At 37.9% G+C, this 20,712-nt stretch overlaps 1 protein-coding gene across 8 annotated transcripts in view; it reads left to right on the top strand.

Annotated features, from left to right (window-relative positions):
• The window catches only part of TUT7 (terminal uridylyl transferase 7), a 65,253-nt gene that overhangs the window by 25,188 nt on the left and 19,353 nt on the right, over positions 1–20,712 (top strand). For all 8 annotated transcript variants that reach the window (XM_004048197.5, XM_004048198.5, XM_055350702.2 and 5 more), the window contains exons 11-22: positions 930–1,082; positions 3,906–4,086; positions 5,459–6,543; positions 6,941–7,091; positions 9,747–9,833; positions 10,359–10,459; positions 12,144–12,201; positions 17,000–17,103; positions 17,788–17,877; positions 18,229–18,342; positions 18,516–18,593; positions 19,199–19,376. In XM_004048197.5, coding sequence (XP_004048245.4) covers positions 930–1,082; positions 3,906–4,086; positions 5,459–6,543; positions 6,941–7,091; positions 9,747–9,833; positions 10,359–10,459; positions 12,144–12,201; positions 17,000–17,103; positions 17,788–17,877; positions 18,229–18,342; positions 18,516–18,593; positions 19,199–19,376 — 2,380 coding nt within the window. The remainder of the gene's footprint in view (positions 1–929; positions 1,083–3,905; positions 4,087–5,458; positions 6,544–6,940; positions 7,092–9,746; positions 9,834–10,358; positions 10,460–12,143; positions 12,202–16,999; positions 17,104–17,787; positions 17,878–18,228; positions 18,343–18,515; positions 18,594–19,198; positions 19,377–20,712) is intronic.

The following is a 20,712-nucleotide window of genomic DNA, read 5'->3' as shown; positions in this document are numbered from 1 at the left end:
CCTCCTGAGTAGCTGGAATTACAGGCATGCGCCACCACGCCCGGCTAATTTTGTATTTTTAGTAGAGACGGGATTTCTCCATGTTGGTCAGGCTGGTCTCGAACTCCTGACCTCAGGTGATCCGCCCACCTCGGCCTCCCAAAGTGCTGGGATTACAGGCGTGAGCCACCACGCCTGGCCTGTTCATTAACCTGTTTTAAAGGCTGTGATAAATCCTATCATACAATGAAGAAACCTGTTCAGCTCCGTTTGACATTTCACAAGCCTTTTCAACTAGACCATTTTCTTTTGCATTAATATTCATTAATAGCACATAAAATTTACTTTGAAAATGTCCAGCATACCCAGAATTAATAGTATTTAAAATTATTTTCTAATTAGCTGGATCTAGTTCTTGTAATTTTCATTTTCTAGCAATATAGTTGTCTTGTATTTATTAAGCAGTTACTATGTGCTGTATGCTACAAGCAGATACTACCTCTATCTGAGTGCCTTATGGTCATTTTTTTTATATCATAACCATCCCATGAAGGAAGTCCTAGTGTTACCCCTTTTTAAAGGAACCTGAGGCTTACAGAGAGTAAGTACCTTACTCAAGGTTGTACAGCTAGTATATGAAGGAGCTGAGATTTGGGACCAGGCAGTTTTACTTCAGAACCCATGACGTCAGCCACTAGGCCATTTTGCCTACTCTTAGAATATTTACTGAGGAATTATTTCACAAAGTCACCATTTCTTTTGCAAATCAAAACCTTGTTTTTTACTTTTAAAAATATTTTTAAATGTATAGATGTCTCTGTGATAGTCCATAAATTATATCTTTTGTATTTTTGATGAACTATGAGTATTTTTTTATTCCAAGATTAGTAGACTGTGTTTGATATAAAATTATTTCTATCTTATTTTAGTATGTGTCTAATTTTTCCTAGATTGAAGGATTCTCACTAAGCAAACTAGGGAATTTCAACCTTCAAGACATTGAAAAAGATGTTGTGATCTGGGAACATACTGACAGTGCTGCAGGGGACACAGGCATAACAAAAGAAGAGGCACCAAGAGAAACGCCGATTAAAAGGGGACAGGTCTGTTCTCTTTTGTTTCTAGTTGTCAATTTCACTTGCCAATTGTGAAGTTGTGGATTAGTCAGTCTTGTCTTCTTTCCTTAACTATCTTTACTATTTCGTGGCTCTTTCATTTGCCAGTCTATTTAGTACCTCGAATAGACAAGTAATGAGAAAAGGTTAAAAAAAATATTAGATCACTAAATCCACAGTTATTTATGTAGTTTCTTTGTCTGGTTCCTTTGAAAGAGACTCAGAATTCAAAGGTAAATCCATATCTATCCTCAAAGAGCTTAGTCTTAGGTGGTATTATGAGGTTTAAATGTATGAAAGGTTAACTAGCTTTCAGTTACTAAAATAACAGTGAATGCATATATGATTTAATGTACTGGTCCCATACTGTTGGGGGTGGGCAGGGGAATTTATGCACAAGGAAAGAATAGCCATTAGAATTTCAAACAAAAATCTCTGCAATGTCATTATCCTAGTAATAAGAATAAGATTCTCTCCCAAATAGGTGAAAGGCCCCTGATTTCCCATTACCTTTTGGGGTAAATTGACAGTAACATCCACAAAATTCTTGGATTCGAATCCCAGCTCTATACAAACAAGTCATGTCACTCCTCCAGTTCATGTTTTACTCATGCCTAAAATGAGGAGTTAGGGGTAAATCAGATTTTCCAGTTGTGTTTTCTAGAATCCTTGAACACTGGGAGGAGGAGGAGAGTGGTGGTACCACCCTACCTCTGCTGCCACCAGAACCACTTTTATCTGTTTCTTATTTGGAGTCTCTGTAGTGGAGAAGAGTATAGGCTGTGGAGCCAGAATATGTGCATTTGTATCCCAGCTCTCCCACTTCCCAGCTGTGTGTCCTTGGGCAAGTGACTTAGTCTTTCTGTGCGCCGGTTTCCTCCCTACTCATGGGGATAATATTGGTACCCTCTCATAGGGTCACTTACAGAATGCTTAACTCAGTGCCGAGCATGTGGTGAGCACTCAGTAAATGTTAGCTGCTATTCTTATTTTATTTGAAAAAGAAAATGTTCTCTGCTTTAAAGAAAACCAGTTTAAGTTCCTGTAGTCTAGATATTTCAAAGGTCTCTCCAGTTTCATGTTATGGTATTATCAAGTCATTTCAGTGAGATGCTTAAAAATCCTTTGTAATGCTGCTATGGATAAAGAGGTAAAATGTAATAATGCTTAAAATTTCTGGGGGGTTTATTTGTGTCCTCAAACTGTAGTGTTTGGGACCTAGACAACTTCCATTTTTAATCAGTTCTGCCTTGTAAAGCCACCAGATGACTTTGTATTACTTGACAGAACCTTTGTGACTGAGAAAAATATACCACTGATTTTGAAGCTTAATATAATAAAGTATGATTGAAAACAAATTTGTGCACCTTAGAGGAGATTACTTTTTTCAGTGTGAATTATAGGAAAAGCTATTGCTGTAAATCCATTTAATGCTTTATTTTTACATTTTTATGTTATTTGGAAAGGTTAATCATGCTGCCACTTCTGAAATAAAGTGAGCTCCAGACATTATGGGGTTGCATATGGTGTGCACTGTACTGAGATCAGGAGACATTGAGACATTGTTCTCATCTGGCCACTGCCAGGCAGTGCAACCTTCTGACAAGCCATGGGCACTCGTGGGGCTTCAGTTCCTTCTCTTGTAATATACAGGAGTTGAACTAGATTACCTCTTAAGAGCATCTTACAGTTGTGACATTGTGTTTCAGTGATATATGGATTTCTTGTACTTAAAAAGGCTATACCTACGTGGAAAAAATACAGAGAGCAACCAAGTCTGCCAGATGCTTTCCCTTGTTTCTGATTTAATCCTCATCACTATCCTGTGTTATAGGTGGTATCATCCCTACTCTGCAGATAATGATAGCGACCATTTTTTGAACACTGTGTGCCAGGCACTGTGCTAAGCACTTTACAGACACTATCTCACTCAGTCCTCCCAACAACCCTATGAGGTGGGTACTGTTATCCCCATTTTTCAGATGAGGAAACCCAGACTTAGACAGATTATAGACCTTGACCCGGATCATACACAGCTAGTACATGGCAGAGTTTGGATTTCAGATCTAAGCTTGTCCCAATTCCAAAGCCTGTTCTCTTAGCCACTGTGCTGTGCTACCAGTCTGAGAATGAAGAAGCTAAGTCACAGAGCAATTAAGAGCTATGACGTGGCAGAATCTCTATTTGGGCCCATATTTTCCCCTATCCTAAGTAATATGTACTTTCTAATATATTACATCGCAGTTATGTTCCAACTTGTCAGAAGTCTGTAACTGTAAAACCAGTGTCAATTTCTGATGGCAAGAGTTATTTGACTTTAAAATCAGTTGTCACTGACAGAGTCAATGTGCTTATGTAGCTTCTCAGGGCAGTGAGAGGAGTGTTTTTCCTTTTTCTCTATGCCTTTAGCTACTGTCCATTTTTGTGTGTCTGTGACTGTAAAGGTGCCTCCAGCAGCAGTAACAGGAAGAGTTCAGTGCTGAGAATATTAGCAACCCATGCACAGTCCTCTCCACCTGTTATTAACAGTTCAAAATTAGGAGCGCTGTCTGGTTAAATAAAACTGATCCTGTCTATTCCTGTGATAATGACTGGATTATAGCATACTCTAATCCTAATAGTGCAGTGAAGTAATGCTGTTTTACCACAAACAAAATAGAAGTTAGAATTGATTTATCTAGATGGATTGTCAGGCTTATATCTTTGTTAAGGTTTTCCAGATTTTTTTAATTTGATGCTTAAATGATCTTTAATTTTCCAGATTGTACTTACATCTGAAATAACCTGTATGTTTCTCTTTGCTATTAATAGGTGTCATTAATATTGGATGTGAAACACCAGCCTTCAGTACCAGTTGGGCAGCTCTGGGTGGAATTGCTGCGATTCTATGCTTTAGAATTTAATTTGGCTGATTTAGTGATAAGTATTCGTGTCAAAGAATTGGTATCTCGGGAATTGAAGGATTGGCCCAAAAAGCGCATTGCCATTGAAGGTATCTCAAAATGTTTATCTTATTCCCCCCCCACTCTTTTTTTTAAAGGTACCAGTCTAACAGCATGCTTTTTATTTCAGTCTCTTTCCAGCTCCTACAAGTAAGGTAGGCCTGCCCTCAAAGGGAAATAAATAGTTAGAATCTGCATGTGTTACAGTGGGTCATTTCAAGGAATCAAACTGTTCACCCTGGGTTTTTAAAGTATAAACAACTTGAATAATGGATGGCTGAGTCCTTGCTTTCTTTGTAGATTGCTTAACCACTTAAATGCCTAAAGTATGTTTTTCACAGTGATGTGTAAATCCCCCTTTCCTCTTTACCATTCTCACCTCTGGATTTTTTAATTCAGTCCTTTTGTGGATTGTTGAAGTTGTTTAGTTTTGCAAAGGTGAGGACAATACTTTTTCTCGTCAAAAATGTCATTCGCCATTGGATTCCTCTCCAGTAGAGAGAATGAGTAGTTATTTTTGACATATCTACAGTAACATTTAGAACTTATTCATAAAAACACATTTTTAGTGAAGCCTCATTTAACTGAAATCACTTTATCAAAGACACACTGATGTGCCCTGTAAACATCATTAAATGGACTAGCTCTTCTCAGCTTTGCAAAGTCAGGAGGTTGAAACCCCTCTAGAAATCTTAATTCTCCTCCTTTAAATAATTTAAAGAACCTCCTAAATGGAATTCTCATATTTTTGCTTGATTTTTTTTCAAGCTTTATGTTGCATAAGAGGGTTTTTTGCATTTTGCATAAATTCTGTGTGCAGTCATGGGGATCTCACATTTTTAAACCCTCCCCTGCAGTTTCTGTGGCTCAGCTCTTCTGGCCAATTGCCTAACCTGCTGGAGTTCTAGGGGAGGAGAAAAGATTGAGAGAAGTGGTGTCTCCTCCTGGTGTCTCCCTCTCGCCCCTGAAATTCAGTCCAGCCAATTCAGTGATGGGGCTTCCCAGGGCAGAAGAGTGGAGGTAAGCTCGATAAACCACAGGGCCTGGCTGAGTGGGGAGGCAGAGCACTCAGCAGCAGCAGAGCCTGGTGGGAAGATCTTCCTTCCCAAGGGCCTGAGAGCCACGCTGATAACATCTTTTCTACCTCCACAGTCACAGAGCACAATAGGGAGAAGGGGTACTGGTTCTGAACAGAATGGGTTCCCTTCATAGAGCCGATGTTTCAGAAAATACTGCTTTTTGTTCTTAAACTCTGTTTTCTTACTCCCCACCCCCAGTTTTTTTTTTAAGTCTATAAAATGCAAGATAAATTTTACCATTGTTTGTTGTCTGTTTTTATCTGCAGCAGGCTAATTTTTAAAACATGAAATATAGTAACATATGAAGAGATGGATTTTTCTTTCTTTCTTTTTTTTATTACAGATCCCTACTCTGTTAAAAGAAACGTGGCAAGAACCCTAAATAGTCAACCTGTGTTTGAATATATACTTCATTGTTTAAGGACAACATACAAGTATTTTGCTCTTCCACACAAAATTACAAAATCCAGCCTTCTAAAGCCTCTGAATGCAATTACATGTATTTCAGAACATTCTAAAGAAGTAATAAATCATCATCCAGATGTACAAACAAAAGATGATAAGCTCAAAAACTCAGTTTTGGCCCAAGGTCCTGGTGCTACCAGTTCAGCTGCAAATACCTGTAAGGTACAGCCACTTACTCTTAAAGAGACTGCTGAAAGTTTTGGAAGCCCACCAAAAGAAGAAATGGGAAATGAACACATCAGTGTCCACCCTGAAAACTCAGACTGTATCCAAGCAGATGTTAACTCTGATGATTACAAGGATGATAAAGTATACCATCCAGAAACAGGAAGGAAAAACGAGAAAGAGAAAGTTGGAAGGAAGGGCAAGCATCTGTTGACTGTTGATCAGAAACATGGAGAGCGTGTTGTCTGTGGCAGCACACGTAATAATGAGTCAGAGAGCACTTTGGATTTAGAAGGCTTCCAAAATCCTACAGCTAAAGAGTGTGAGGGACTTGCCACTTTAGATAACAAGGCTGATCTTGATGGAGAAAGTACAGAAGGTACTGAGGAACTAGAAGACTCTCTAAACCACTTTACCCACTCAGTACAGGGCCAGACATCAGAAATGATTCCCTCTGATGAAGAGGAGGAGGATGACGAAGAAGAGGAGGAGGAAGAAGAACCTAGGCTCACCATTAACCAAAGGGAAGATGAAGATGGCATGGCTAATGAGGATGAGTTAGACAACACCTACACTGGGTCAGGGGATGAGGACGCCCTATCTGAAGAGGATGATGAGTTAGGCGAAGCTGCTAAGTATGAAGACGTGAAAGAATGTGGAAAACATGTAGAAAGAGCTCTCCTAGTGGAACTTAATAAAATAAGTCTTAAGGAAGAAAATGTATGTGAAGAAAATTCACCTGTGGATCAGTCTGATTTTTTTTATGAATTCAGTAAACTTATCTTCACCAAAGGCAAGGTAATCAGTACCACCACTAGTCATAGAACTAGGAGACTTTAAGGACTTTGAATGCATTTAATTTCAATTTTTATATACTAGGAGTTTTCCTATTTTGGTAGTGTTGAACAAGTTGGCCTTTCATTCTGATATGACTGCTCGGTCTGCTTTTCTCCTTAAGACTCATGGGAATTAGCAGAGGAAGGGAATGCTATTAGTAGTGAAAATAGCCACTATGTTCTCCTAATGATACTATAGGATGTCCCCATCTCTCAGATCATTTGAGTGGATGCATGTTATATTTTCATTTCCTTTGGAAAGTGAATAGGTGACTGTGTACTTTTAAAACATGATTCCAGACTCCTTTATTTGGCAAATAAAGCGTTAAGTCTTGTTTTGCTTTGCCATATTCCTGCAGTCTCCTACGGTAGTGTGCAGCTTATGCAAACGAGAGGGTCATCTAAAGAAGGACTGTCCTGAAGACTTCAAAAGAATCCAGCTAGAACCTCTGCCACCGTTAACACCCAAGTTTTTAAATATCTTAGATCAAGTCTGTATCCAGTGTTATAGTAAGTTATTCACATTTCTTTTGATTTGTCAAAATATTAAATTGACATTTACTCGAGTCTTTAGAATCACTATCCTATTTAGGTCTCTAAACATTATTAGGGACCAAGTCTATTCCATTCTCCATTGTATCTTCAGGTGTTCCATGTCATGTCTGTTCTGTTTGGGACATGCAATAAATGTCAAAGAAAGATAAGGAAAGATGCAGGGAGGATCTTTTTTATTTAAAAAAAAAATTTTTTTAAATTTTGAGACGATCTCACTCTGTCACCCAGACTGGAGTGTAACAGAGCAATCATGAGTCACTGCAGCCTCGACCTCCCAGACTAAAGCAGTCCTCTCACCTCAGCCTCCCAAGTAGCTGTGAGCACAGATGCATGCCACTATGCCTGACTAAATTTTTCATTATTTGTAGAGACACAGTTTCCCTGTGTTACCCAAGTTAGTCTTGAACTCCTGGGCTCAGGCAAATGGAGGATCTTTTATTTTTCTTTTAATATCAAGTGTCTTCTGTACTTCCTTTTATTAACAGCATAGTTGTTGCATCAAGATACATAGCAATCATAGCAGGTTTCCTTTTTTGGAGGGTGATGGAGAGACAGGGTCTTGCTCGGTCCCCCAGGATGGAATGCAGTGGTGCGATATCAGCTCTCCACAGCCTCTAACTCCTGGATTCAAGCAATTCTTCTGCCTCAGCCACCCAAGTAGCTGGTGTTACAGGCATGCATCACCACACCCAGCTCATTCTTATATTTTTTGTAGATACAGGGTTTCACCATGTTGGCCAGGCTGGTCTCAAACTCCTGACCTCAGGTGATTCATCCAACTGAGTCTCCAAAAGAGCTGGGATTGCAGGCTTGAGCCATGGCGCCTGGCCAGCAGGTTTCTTTTTAAAGCTTAGTATTAAATATTAAATATCTTTCCCCCTTTAAATTTTCCATTACTCTGCCAAGAAAAAAAAATTTTTTTTTTTTTGAGACAAAGTCTAGCTCTGTCACCCAGGCTGGAGTGCAGTGGTGCGATCTCAGCTCACTGCAACCTCCACCTCCTGGGTTCAAGCAATTCTCCTGCCTCAGCCTCCTGAGTAGCTGGAATTACAGTCATGCACCACCATGCCCAGCTAATTTTTTTTTTTTTTTTTTTAGTAGAGATGGGGTTTCACCATATTGGCCAGGCAAGTCTCAAACTCCTGACCTCCAGTGATCCGCTCGCCTTGACCTCCCAAAGTGCTGGGATTACAGGCGTGAGCCACCGCACCCGGCCAAAAATTAAAATTCAAGTTACTTGAAGCCTGGACACACTTCCCTGGCTAGCTGGGCTATGTAAAGGTTGGTGGTGTTATTCTTCCTGCTGTGTAAGCAGATCCAGGCCCCAGAAAGAAGGGACCAGGTTATATAATTGTTTTTGAAAAGTTTGCTACGAAAATGCATGGCCTGTTATAAGCCAGGATACAAAGTAAGGATGAGGGTAAGGGAGGGACATTTTCTTCCAGAAAAAAGATATTTTCTGAAGAGTATCAGTTCATAATTTTCCCAAAATCGTTGGAAGAGAGGGTAAAATCTCAATATGAATTTCAAAGTACTGTCTCTGTGAGGGGCCGAAAATTGCCTTGCTGAGGATCTTTTATTAAGTCTTAAAATTAGAGTACTAGCATTTCCCAACTGGCATCCTTTGAAATGTTTTTCTAGATGGCAGTTAATAATATTTAATCACCAGAAGTATACCTAGGCCAACGAGGGAATAACACTACACACTCCCTTCTCTCTTAGAATTCCTGGGTTATTTCCAGGACATATTAGCATATTGAAGGTATCTGAGAAATATTATTTCTAAAATTTGAACATAGAATAATTTTTGAGTAACGCTAATTAATAGCCTACGTAACAGCCCTTTAAGGAACACAAATTTGGGGAAGCATTGGTGTAGAGAGCCTTAAAGTTTTACAAAAGAAAATATTTAAAGGATAGATGTTCAGCTGCTTAAAATGAAGGAACTTGTTTCACATGGCTTCATCATAAGGTGTTCATCTGTGTCAGAAGACATGTGTTCTTAACAAGTCCTTTTTTTTTTCTGGAAATTTTTTTTTTTATATTATGAGCTATTAAAAAAACTAGGTTCTCCTTAGGGAAAAAAATACATGCAAATGCTCACAAACTTTTAAATTCACACTTTAGCAGGGTGGTGATCTCTGAAGGCCCTTTCTGTAACCCTGGTGTCTTTCAGGAAACCCAGGTGGAGATCCCCTGTTTAAATTACTTTCCGTTTCAAGAGCACTTCTTAGATTCTTTAAAAAAGGACATCTTAAATTTTACATTACTGTTACAAAAATTAGCCAGGCATGGTGGTACATGCCTATAGTCCCAGTTACTCGGGAGGCTGAGGTGGGAGGATGGCTTGAGCCTGGGAGGCAGAGGTTGCAGTAAGCTAAGATCACACTACTGCACTGCAGCCTGGCCGACAGAACCAGACCTTATCTCAAAAATAAATAAAACACAAACTTTACCTTGTTAATGCTGTCTACTGAGAAGACACAATGGTTTAGGAATTTTTAAATTTAAGCTTGTAAGTTTTATTTTCTAAAAAATAAATTTTTTTCAGCTTTTTCTAAAAGTGTCAACAGGCTTCTTTTGTCAATATGTCTATTTATTTTTAAACAGAGGATTTTTCTCCAACAATTATAGAAGATCAGGCTCGTGAACATATTCGGCAAAACCTAGAAAGTTTCATAAGACAGGACTTTCCAGGTAAATGATTTCTTTTTTATTTTTAAGAAAAGTAGTGTAACCTTTCTTCCAAATCAGTTCATGTGTTAACGAGCACACTGATTTTGAGAATCAGGGTTTCCAAATTTTGCAATATACCCAGGATGGTCCTTGGTCTGCCAAATCCTCATTTACCAACAGAAACAGTGTAGGGTTTATTCTAGCAAGTGCCATAAGTGAATTTCATTTAATACTATGTTTAGAGTCAAAGTTAAGCTTACATTATTAAATGTGTTGAGGTGATCTAACATTTTCCTTGAAATGTCTTTGCATTTAAGAATAAAGGAGCACCTGCTAATCTTTCTTGCCATATACAGCTTGTATGTAAAGGAAGCTTTGAGAGAAAAAGACTTTAGCATAAATGACCAGTTAATCAGAGAACATAAGTATGAGATTAATATAGGATAATTAAACAACTGGGTGTTTTTGATTCATGAGAGGGCCATTTTGATCAAAAATTAAATGTACTCAGGTAATTAGTTATTACTTTTCATATATCCCTAACAGGAACTAAATTGAGCCTGTTTGGCTCCTCCAAAAATGGATTTGGGTTCAAACAGAGTGACCTTGACGTCTGTATGACAATTAATGGACTTGAAACTGCTGAGGTACAGTGACCACATAAAACTTCCATTTGCTGTGGCAGTGTGATTTAACCAATCTAGACTGGCATTACAGCTTGGTATTTTCCAAATTTATCAGGGCATACCATATAGAGTGTGCTGTTTGGCACAGTCTCTGGCCAAATACATTAAGAGGCTTGGAAAGGTTGTGAGGAATGTGAGGAGTAGAAAGGTTATACTTTCACCCTGTAGCAAAAAGTGGATTGGAAAGTGTTGCCTGGGAATTCTACATAGCCAAACCAGCCTCTTCAGTGTCCCATTGGCTTGGCTACTATGCTGACTTGGATCACACACTCACATAAGGTTATCTGTAAAGGTTGTTACCAGACAGGCAGTGTGGTAAATCATAAGAGTACTAACCTTAGAGTCCAGAGGCCTGGATTTGAGACAAACTTGTTTCATCAGTACCTAAACATGTGGTCTTTGGTAAATAATCGATAAAGTATAATATCTGTTCCTCCTCCCTCCGCTGATTTTTGTACACATTATCATGGATCATGTGGGTCAGGAGTCAGCAAACGATGGCCCTTGGGCAATTCAGCCCCCCACTGCCTGTTTTTGTAAATAAAGTTTTATTGGGACAGAATCACACCCATTCACATATGTAAATGTCTATGGCTGCCTTCACTCTTAAGTACAGAGTTTAGTAGTTGTAAGAGACCATATGGCGTGCAAAGCAAAACAAACTTGCCAGCCCCTGGGATATCTGAAGGCATTTATAAAATATAAAACACTATATAAAGGTATAAAGTCTGGGAAGTGCTGAGTCCCTATTCTTTTAAATCCTTAACAGCAGTCCAAATGCTAAATATACAAATGAATGATGCTGCTGTTGCTGAAGACCTTTTTGTACCTTTTCTTAGTTTCAAGTCTTTCTATTTTGAGGATGTATCTGATTTGGGAAAATAGTCAAAAGTGATCTAGCCTGAATTTGAATAAAGTATATAAGCAAGATTGGCTCAACATATGGAATGACCCTATCATACATCCTCAAGGTTTATTTATTTATTTATTTTTTTACACAGCTTATAAACTAGTTTTGAGGGCATTTCTAAAGTAACATTCCAAGTATGTTCTGGGATTTTTATAACCATCAAAAAGGCGTATGTTGAGTCAGCCCAAATGTTTTTAAGAATGATTTATCAAATACTATTTATATTTGCTGTATGACTTTAGTTATATGCATTATAATTCTGGCTAGTCCTATAGGGAAATAATTTGAGCTTAATCACTCTCCACAGCAATTCATCAACTCTTAAACTATAGAAGGTCTACTTAGAATGAATGAGCTGGGGCACAGAAGCCTCCTCTCATTTATTCTGGGACATGGGGTACATCCGAGTGATATTATGTGGAGGGGAAGAAATGAAGGTCCTCAACCATGGTTCAGAGACTTTTTTGGAAGCCCTAGGTCCATAGGCTTCCTGACTGATTTTAGCCTTTGTTGCACACCCAAAAACAATTAGGAAGTAGGGTATTCAGTGGTTTTTGTACCGTCAGGATATTTCCTGTGAATACTGACTCTAATACCCAACTAGAAAGGAAAAATATATATATATAGACTGACTTGAAATTAATTACATTATTTCTGAAGGTAATGGAAACTATAGCCAGTTTCAGAACCTGTCTTCCAGTTTTGGTTAAGTTCTTTATGCCTTCTTTGTTGCAGGGATTGGACTGTGTCAGAACTATTGAAGAATTAGCAAGAGTCCTCAGAAAACATTCAGGTACCTCTGTAAACTTTTTCTAAAAATATTTCTGACTTTTTAATTAGTGTTTTCTATAGTCTTCCCTTGGTATCCATGGGGTATTAGTTCCAGGCCCACCCATCACCCCTCAACCCTCCCTTCCCCAGCAGATAAAAAAAATCCTTAGATGCTCAAGTTCCTTATATAAAATGGCATAGTATTTACATATAGCCTATATGCATCCTTCCATATAGTTTTAATCATCTCTAGGTTACTTATAATACCTAATACAGTGTAAATACTATGTAAATAGTTGTTATACTGTATTTTTTATTTGTATTTTTTTATTGTTGTATCGTTAGTTTTTTATTAGTTGCTTTTTTCTCTCAAATATTTTTGGTTTGTGTTTGATTGGATATGGGGATGCAGGACCCACAGACATGAAAGGCCAATTGTATTTAGAGTTTACTAATGCCATGAAGCAGTATAGTGGCTCATTCATAGAATAATTGCAATATTAATGTCTTTTTAAAATCTTGTATGCTTAAGTATGAAAGACTGAGGAATTGGTGATAATTTATGTGCATATTGTTGCCTAGCTCAGTTTTATTTCAAGACAAAGCCTACACCAGACAGGCAAGAAAGGCTATAAATCCTTTTCCTTTGTTGGCATTGTATAAGTCAAAGTGTAGGAGTTGCTAATGGTGTGAAGTGTCAAGGAAAGCACCCCAGACTGGGCTTGTGGGTTGAATTTGCAGCTGTTCTGCTCAACAAGCTGTATATGACCCTGAACAAGTCCTTCACTTGAAGCGATCTCTTTTTTTAAGAAATGGGATCTTGCTAGGTTGTCCAGGCTAGTCTCTGAACTCCTGGGCTCAAGTGATCCTCCTGCCTTGGCCTCCCAAAGTGCTGGGATTACAGGTGTGAGCCACTACGCTTGGCCTGATCTCTTTTTTTCATTGATAAATTGAGGCAACTGGACTGGATAATTTCTAGAGTATTTACAGCTATAAAATGTATAGATTTTGTAAACCATGCACAGAATTGAAATGCTGTTAACGTATCCTTTTGTTGTCATGGCAGCTATGGATACCATTAACAGTGAAAAATCTTCTTTTAAAATGTAGTTCAGCAAACTTTTGTGCTAAGAGCTGAAAATGAAAGTGAACAATATATGGCCCCGGTCCTCAGGAACTTAAAATCCATGGTCTGTCCATGAAAAGTTTTTGTACATTTCGGTTAGGAACAGACTAAGTCACAGCATGAACGTGCACACACACCTAGACACACACATATATACACCTTGGGTGCCACTTTTCTTTGAAATTTTTTCCCCAGGAGTTAATAAAGTACATACCATGTTGTTTAAATAACAGGAGGAAAAAAAATCTTAATTTTGGTTTATTCCCAATAAAAATTAACCTAAAGTATACAGAAATTGGGTTAGGCTGTGTTTTTTTAAATGTACATTGATTTGTTCACAGAGGGCAGAACAATATAAAAAGAAAAGAAAAAAAGTGCATTGATATACTTTTCTTTGGTCATTGAAGTAAACATTTCCCTTAACTTGGGAATTCCACCTCTAAAGATCATGTGTTTTGTTTTGTTTTGTTTTGTTTTGTTTTATTTTGAAGGTCGTGCAAAGAAACTGAAGTACTAAGTTAGCGTGACTATTAATTTTTTAGTACTGAGCTAGATTTTAACTTTGTGTTTTGAAATAATTTAATTTCACATTTAAAGGAAAGCAGCAAAAGTTGCATAAAGAGTTCCACATATAGCTTTTATTCAGATCCACCAATTAACATTTTCCATATTTGATTCATCATTCCATCTTTTGCTTGCTCTCAATTTCTTCCTGTACCATTTGAGATTAAGCTGTAGACATTATGTCCTTTCCCCTAAATACCTCAGTATATATTTCCTAAGAAGGAACGATGTTAAAAACAGATCATTTTTAGATTAGAAATGACTTAGGCACACAGATGATTTATAATAATAATGGAATGCAGATTGCCTGGAACAAGAATTTCATAACAGCTAGAGGGCTGTGTTTAAAACTTCATATCTTTAAAACAGTCTCCCCAGGTATTTTATTGGGTGCCTCCTATGTGCACAGCACTGTGTTGGGCACTTAGGGATGGTGGAAAAGTAAAAAAATCTGTATGTTTTTCTTGTGAAAGCTTCCATATCTTAAGAGGTAAGGTAATCTTCCAAACTATGTAACAATGTAAGGTAATATTCAATTAAATAACTTCTAAGAAGAGAGAATGTGGGAAAGAGTTGCACAGGGGAGGTTGATGGAAGAGATGGAGGTTGCTATGATCTCAGATGATGGTGAACACGATTTGAAAAGGATGGGAAAAGAAATCATTTCTAAGTGCATAGATGTGAATGTGAGACTGGGATATTTTGGAGAGCAGTGAGAAGATTGGTACATTTGGAGATTTTCAAATGGGAAATACTAGGAGATAAGATGAAGTCTATAGATTTGGAAGCACTGAAGTTTCTTCAGGAGGGAAAGGACCCAATAAAAGCATAACATAAGGTTTTTAGGCTTGCTGGTGTGGTATTTTAGGGAAAGTATAATCTAGACGACAGGGCAGCAGGACCTCAGCCAGGGTGCCACTGGTGCTAACAGGAAAAAGATATGAGAGATTCCAAGTGGGAAAATTTCCTAGATTTGGTACCTGCAAGTAGGAAGTAAGGATTGAGGTCGCTATCTGGGTATTTGAGAACCAGGAATGTTTGCAGAGAACACCTGTTGAAAGTGTTTAGTTTGCCATGAGTATATAATCTCCAAGACTTAACATTCCAGAAAGCAATTAGAAATATGGGGTTGCCAGTCAGAATTGAAGATGAAAATAAAAGTTTTTTTGCGTTGAAAGCCTTGAAGAAAAAGAGAGAGATTGAGAGAAAGAGACTAGACAGAAATTAAGAAAAGAGACTGAAAAGGAACTGGGAAGATATGCTGTGAATAAATCCGAGACTTTGAAGTGTTGTAATGATCAACAGTGTCAAATTCCAGAATGGGAAGGATGTGAAGAAAAGGGCCTCTGTCTAATTTAGAGGCGAGATAGCAAAGTACTAGGTGGAGGTTCTGGAATCAGACTCTGATTTTAAATTCTGTCTCCCCCTTGCTGGCTGTGCAGTCCCAAAAAGTCACTCAGCTTCATAACAAGCACTCAGTTCCTCATCTCTAAAGTGGAAATAACAATTCTGTGGCATTTAAGAAAGATAATACGTAAAGTGCAAAGCCTAGCATATTCTAAGTATTCAGTAAAGTGAGCTTCCTTGCCCCCTTTCCCCATCAGATTAAGTTTCATTTCCTCTGTCTGCCACACAGATTTTTTCCTGAAATGTCTTCTACCTGCTTATTTTCTCCTGTGTTCTATGATATGATCACTATGTATCTGCTTTTTAGGAACCACCACTTAGCTCTCTCAGAAGAAACTCAAACTCTGACATCTCAGAATGAGCTTATCTTTCACTTTACCGCTTCCCTTCTGCAGGAACCAACTCCATTAATCTGCCCTTCCTTGTGAATCCTTTTTCATGATTGTTGATATTGGCATCCTTGGAATCAACAAAACGGGTGAAATGATAATTAGCCTGACCCACACTAGGTTCAGTATAAGTTGGGAGTCAATCTTGACTAGATTTGAATTCCAGCTCCACAATTTACCAGCTGCATATTCCTAAGCTAGTGAATCTTTCTGGGTCTCTGTTTCCTCATCTGTAAGATGAGGGTGATAAACCTAAGGAGGTAATGTTTGTAAAGGACTCTTCACATATCCCTATCACACATTAGGTGCTCAGGAAGTGGTAGCTCTTACTCTGAAAGCCCTGATCCTCTCTTACTACCCCTAGCTTCCCATCCAGTTACAGATGCTCTCAAACATGCCTTGCTTCTTCTGTGTATTCCCATGCCACCATGAAAGTTCACACCCAGTTGTTTTTCATAAGTGGTCATCCTGCCTCTGTTCCTGGTGCCTCCAGTCTGTCCACTGCCAGGGGTATTGTCTAACTAGATGTGGTCAGTGATTCCTCCCAACTTAGACCAGTTCATTGGCTCCTCTTTGATTCTAAGGATAATTCTTAGCAAAATGTATATGTTCTGTAGTTGGACCTTTCCCAGTTTCTCCACCATCTCCTATGCCTCATATTCCATTCCCTCAAGTTCATTTGGTAACCTATGCAATTCTCTGGAACTTCCCTGAACATACCATTCTATTTCAGGCATCTACACTTTTTGTGTACAGTTTGCCTTGCCTGGTAAATTTGCTCAACTGCCACTATTTTTGCTGGTTTTTCTCCCTCTTTTTCAAAGCTTAGCTCAGGCAATTTCCTCTCTCCTATTGAAGTTAATTCCTATTAACTTCATAACTTCTAGCTTTAAGGTGAGTAACTTGTTTGGAGGATAATTGTCCCTTAGGCTGTTCTCCAAATTAGGTATAGTCACATGGAGAGAACAGGTGGGAACCACATAGTTCAGACTCTGTAGTAGTTTCCTCTGTTTTGGTATTTGTCTTACTGACAACAACATACACATGCATATACACACATGCACACGTGTGCACATAAGATCCAGTAAGTTCCCAGAGGGGAGTGACTGTTGGATTCTTGTAGTTCTAATATCAATATGTTTAATAAATGTAAACTTTGCCAGACTCATCTTCCCAGATGTTTGTTAATAACAGAATTCTTTGACAAGTCCTAATGAATGCAATGAAACAGGCTAAAGTTAGGTTTACACCATTTTATATTGGAACATTAACATAAGAGTTACTTACATCCCCAGCTGCTGTATTTAATGATAACATTTTATTTCCCAACTTAGGTCTGAGAAACATCTTACCTATTACAACAGCAAAGGTGCCAATTGTGAAGTTCTTCCATTTGAGAAGTGGTCTGGAAGTAGATATCAGTTTGTATAACACATTGGTAAGATTTTTTTCAGGCTTTTTTTTAGAGAGGTTAAGGGAACAAATGTCTCACCTTGCAAAAACCTCAAGTTAGAGAAGTCATTCATTTCATCTTAGAGAATCTTTCAAGAGTTATTATGCTTACTTGCTGTGAACCTGGCAGTGTTCTGAGGCTGAGGATTCTAAGATAATTCAGATATGTTTCAGGGATTTATAGGACCTCTCTGACGCTTTAGGGGTGTTTGTGCAGAGAGATCTTACATCTACTGAAAGGGAACTGATTGTTTATTTCACCAGCCCTTATTTTCTAGATGTTCAGACCAAGGACGTATAAAAGCCATGAGGTCAGATGTTACTTATAATTCTTTATTATTATCTAGTAAGTTAATGAAGATTGTCTTTAGGGAAAAAAAAAGGTTAATTTCAGTTGAAATGTCTTCTTCCTAAAATGAATCAGACTGTAAACCTATTTAAAATATTCCAGTTTAAAATCTTTTCATCTAGGCTCGCATGGTGGCTCATGCTTGTAATCCCAGCACTTTGGGAGGTTGATGGGGGAGGATCACTTGAGCCCAGGAGTTCATGACCAGCCTGGGCAACATAGTGAGATCCCATCTCTATTATTTAAAACAACAACCAAAAAAAAAAAAGAGACCCTTTACACTTCAGTGTTAGTCTTATAGTGTTATTTTCCTTTTAACAGGCCCTTCATAACACAAGGCTTTTATCTGCTTATTCCGCCATTGATCCCAGAGTGAAGTATTTGTGCTATACCATGAAAGTATTTACAAAGGTGAGTATGCTTCCTATTGTGACTTATCAGGAAATTTCATTGCATCTTTAAACACTGTTGAAAACATAAATCTATTTGTTAATGAACTATAGTCATGTGAAATGCTTCATGTAGCTATTTGGGAGACCCTATGAAGAAAGCTAAAATTTTGTTCTGAATTTTATACAATGACCTGATCTTGCACGTAGCCAGCTGTCCACTGCTTTGCTAGGTTGGATTGGTTTTGCCTTTGACAATGTGGTTTTTATATTAGTCCTCAAAATATGCACTTTACTTTTAGTGATAACAGAATGGATGCAAAGTTAGCAGAAAACAGACCTTTCCTTTGTTCTTGGTTTTCCTTCCGTCTAGATGTGTGATATTGGTGATGCATCTAGAGGCAGCTTATCATCGTATGCATATACTCTTATGGTGCTATATTTTCTCCAGCAGAGGAATCCACCAGTCATTCCTGTCCTTCAAGAGGTATTAGTGAATGAAATTATATTTCTTATCTGGAAAACTGGTGATCTCTGAGCCTTTCTCCTCCTCTAAAATTCTGTGGTTCTGTAGTTAATTTTTTACCTATTTTCCTAGAAGTTTTTGTATCAATGCATTAAGTTTGTAATCCATACTAATAGTTTAAAAATTAATTTCAGATATACAAAGGTGAAAAGAAACCTGAAATATTTGTTGATGGCTGGAATATTTATTTTTTTGATCAAATAGATGAACTGGTACGTATTTTAAGAGTAAAGATTTTCCCATATCCTTGACTAAAAATTAGCTATACTACAGTGTAGATGGTCAACAACTATTTTATTGCTTGTTGTATTTATATATCTTATGGTAGTAAAAAAAATAGTGTTTTCAGATGCTTTCTTTCATGTGAAAATATTTTTACTAAGCCAAGTGAATTTCTAGGGCCTATATCCAGTATTTCTTTAATGCCTAATAATTCCAAATGGTTAAGTAACTTTATTCCAGGTGAATGAATATTTGTTCTGTGGTTTTTGTACCCAGAGTTTAGAAAGACTTTCAATGAGCTAAAGAGATCTAATAACCTACGTATTACCAAGGCTCTTAGAATCTATTTCTGGATCTTCTGACTAACGTATTCTGAGACTTGACACTGAAAACTCTGAGCTCTTCCTACTCCAAGTCACAGAGTAGAGATTAATAAACTTATATAAATTATGTTTTTAAATATGAAAGAAAAGTTGCATAATTGAGCTCTAGTTAATTAGAAATAAATCCAAATTTACTCCCTAAAATACAAATGAATATTGATATTAACACTTCACTAAAGACCATGGTATCCCTTGTTCCCTTCTATTTCTAGCCTACCTATTGGCCAGAATGTGGAAAAAATACAGAGTCTGTTGGGCAGTTATGGTTGGGCCTTCTTCGTTTCTACACAGAGGAATTTGATTTTAAAGAACATGTTATTAGCATCAGGAGAAAAAGTCTGCTTACAACTTTTAAGAAACAGTGGACCTCAAAATACATTGTTATTGAAGGTACGAATAAAATTAAACTTGAAGTCGAATAGACTATAGAGCTTGAACTATAAGGACATTGTTCTTCCTCCTTGCAGAGCTCTTCCAGCTGCTTGGGGTGTGCAGTGCCCCAGTCTCATTGTCCATACCAGGCCAACTTTTCTCTTTCCAGCCTTAAGATTTGTTTTTAAATGACTGAAGCCATTTCACCATGACAAATTTTTTGCTATTGTTTGACACATACTGAAGGATAAGGCAGCAGTAGTGATAAGGCAGCTTCAAGAAAGTGGGACTTTTACAACCTTCCTGTTGGGGGGTTTGAAGAGTGCCGCTAAGTGAATTTTCAAGATCTTCATTCGCTATTGATGGAGTTCACCTATAAGTAATTGTATATAAATTTTGACATTTATTTTGACCATATGGAAGCCTTTTCTTTTTCTATTTTTTAGTTTTTGAGATGGAGTTTCGCTCTTGTTGCCCAGGCTGGAGTGCAGTAGCGCTATCTCGGCTCACTGCAACCTCCGCCTCGTGGGTTCAAGCAATTGTCCTGCCTCAGCCACCTGAGTAGCTGGGATTACAGGGGCCCACCACCACAACTGGCTAAATTTTTGTACTTTTAGTAGAGATGGGGTTTCACCATGTTGGCCAGGCTGGTCTCGAACTCCTGACCTCAGGTGATCACCCACCTCGGCCTCCCAAAGTGCTGGGATTACAGATGTGAGCCACTGCGCCTGGCCACCTTATCTTTTTCTATTGAATGTAGTGATCTATTGGAGCCATTGATGCTAATAGTTGATTGTTTATTTCCAATTTGTGGGATTCTTATTTTAAGACAAAATGGAATTTAAATGCTTTAGCTGAGAAATGACCTAAGAAATATTTTTTTCATTTTAATAAGATTTTTAAATGTTTATTTTTTAATATGCTTGTATCACATAAATAATACATACTATTCTAAGTTGTGGTTTTATTATTATTTCTGCCTATTGGCAGTATTAAAATACAATGAACTTTTGTAAAATGAATTTCAGATCACCATGGGTTACAGATATAGTTTTGACTTTTTAAAGATCTCATGTGTCAAACACATAGAATTTTTGACTTACTACGCCTTTTTGTTATCACTGCAGTTCTTACCATCTGTCACTTATTAAGGTATTCCTTTTTTGTTTTTCTTGAGACAGTCTCACTTTGTCTTCCAGGCTGGAATGCAATGGCGCAATCTTGGCTCACTGCAACCTCCACCTCCCGGGTTCAAGTGATTCTTGTACCTCAGCCTCCTGAGTAGCTGGGATTACAGGTGCCGTGCCACCACACCTGGCTAATTTTTTTGTATTTTTAGTAGAGACGGGGTTTC

Source organism: Gorilla gorilla, chromosome 13, assembly GCF_029281585.2.
Source record: "Gorilla gorilla gorilla isolate KB3781 chromosome 13, NHGRI_mGorGor1-v2.1_pri, whole genome shotgun sequence".
Lineage (NCBI taxonomy): Eukaryota > Metazoa > Chordata > Mammalia > Primates > Hominidae > Gorilla > Gorilla gorilla.
The sequence above is the reverse complement of the archived record's forward strand: the minus strand, read 5'-3'. Positions and strand labels throughout refer to the sequence as shown.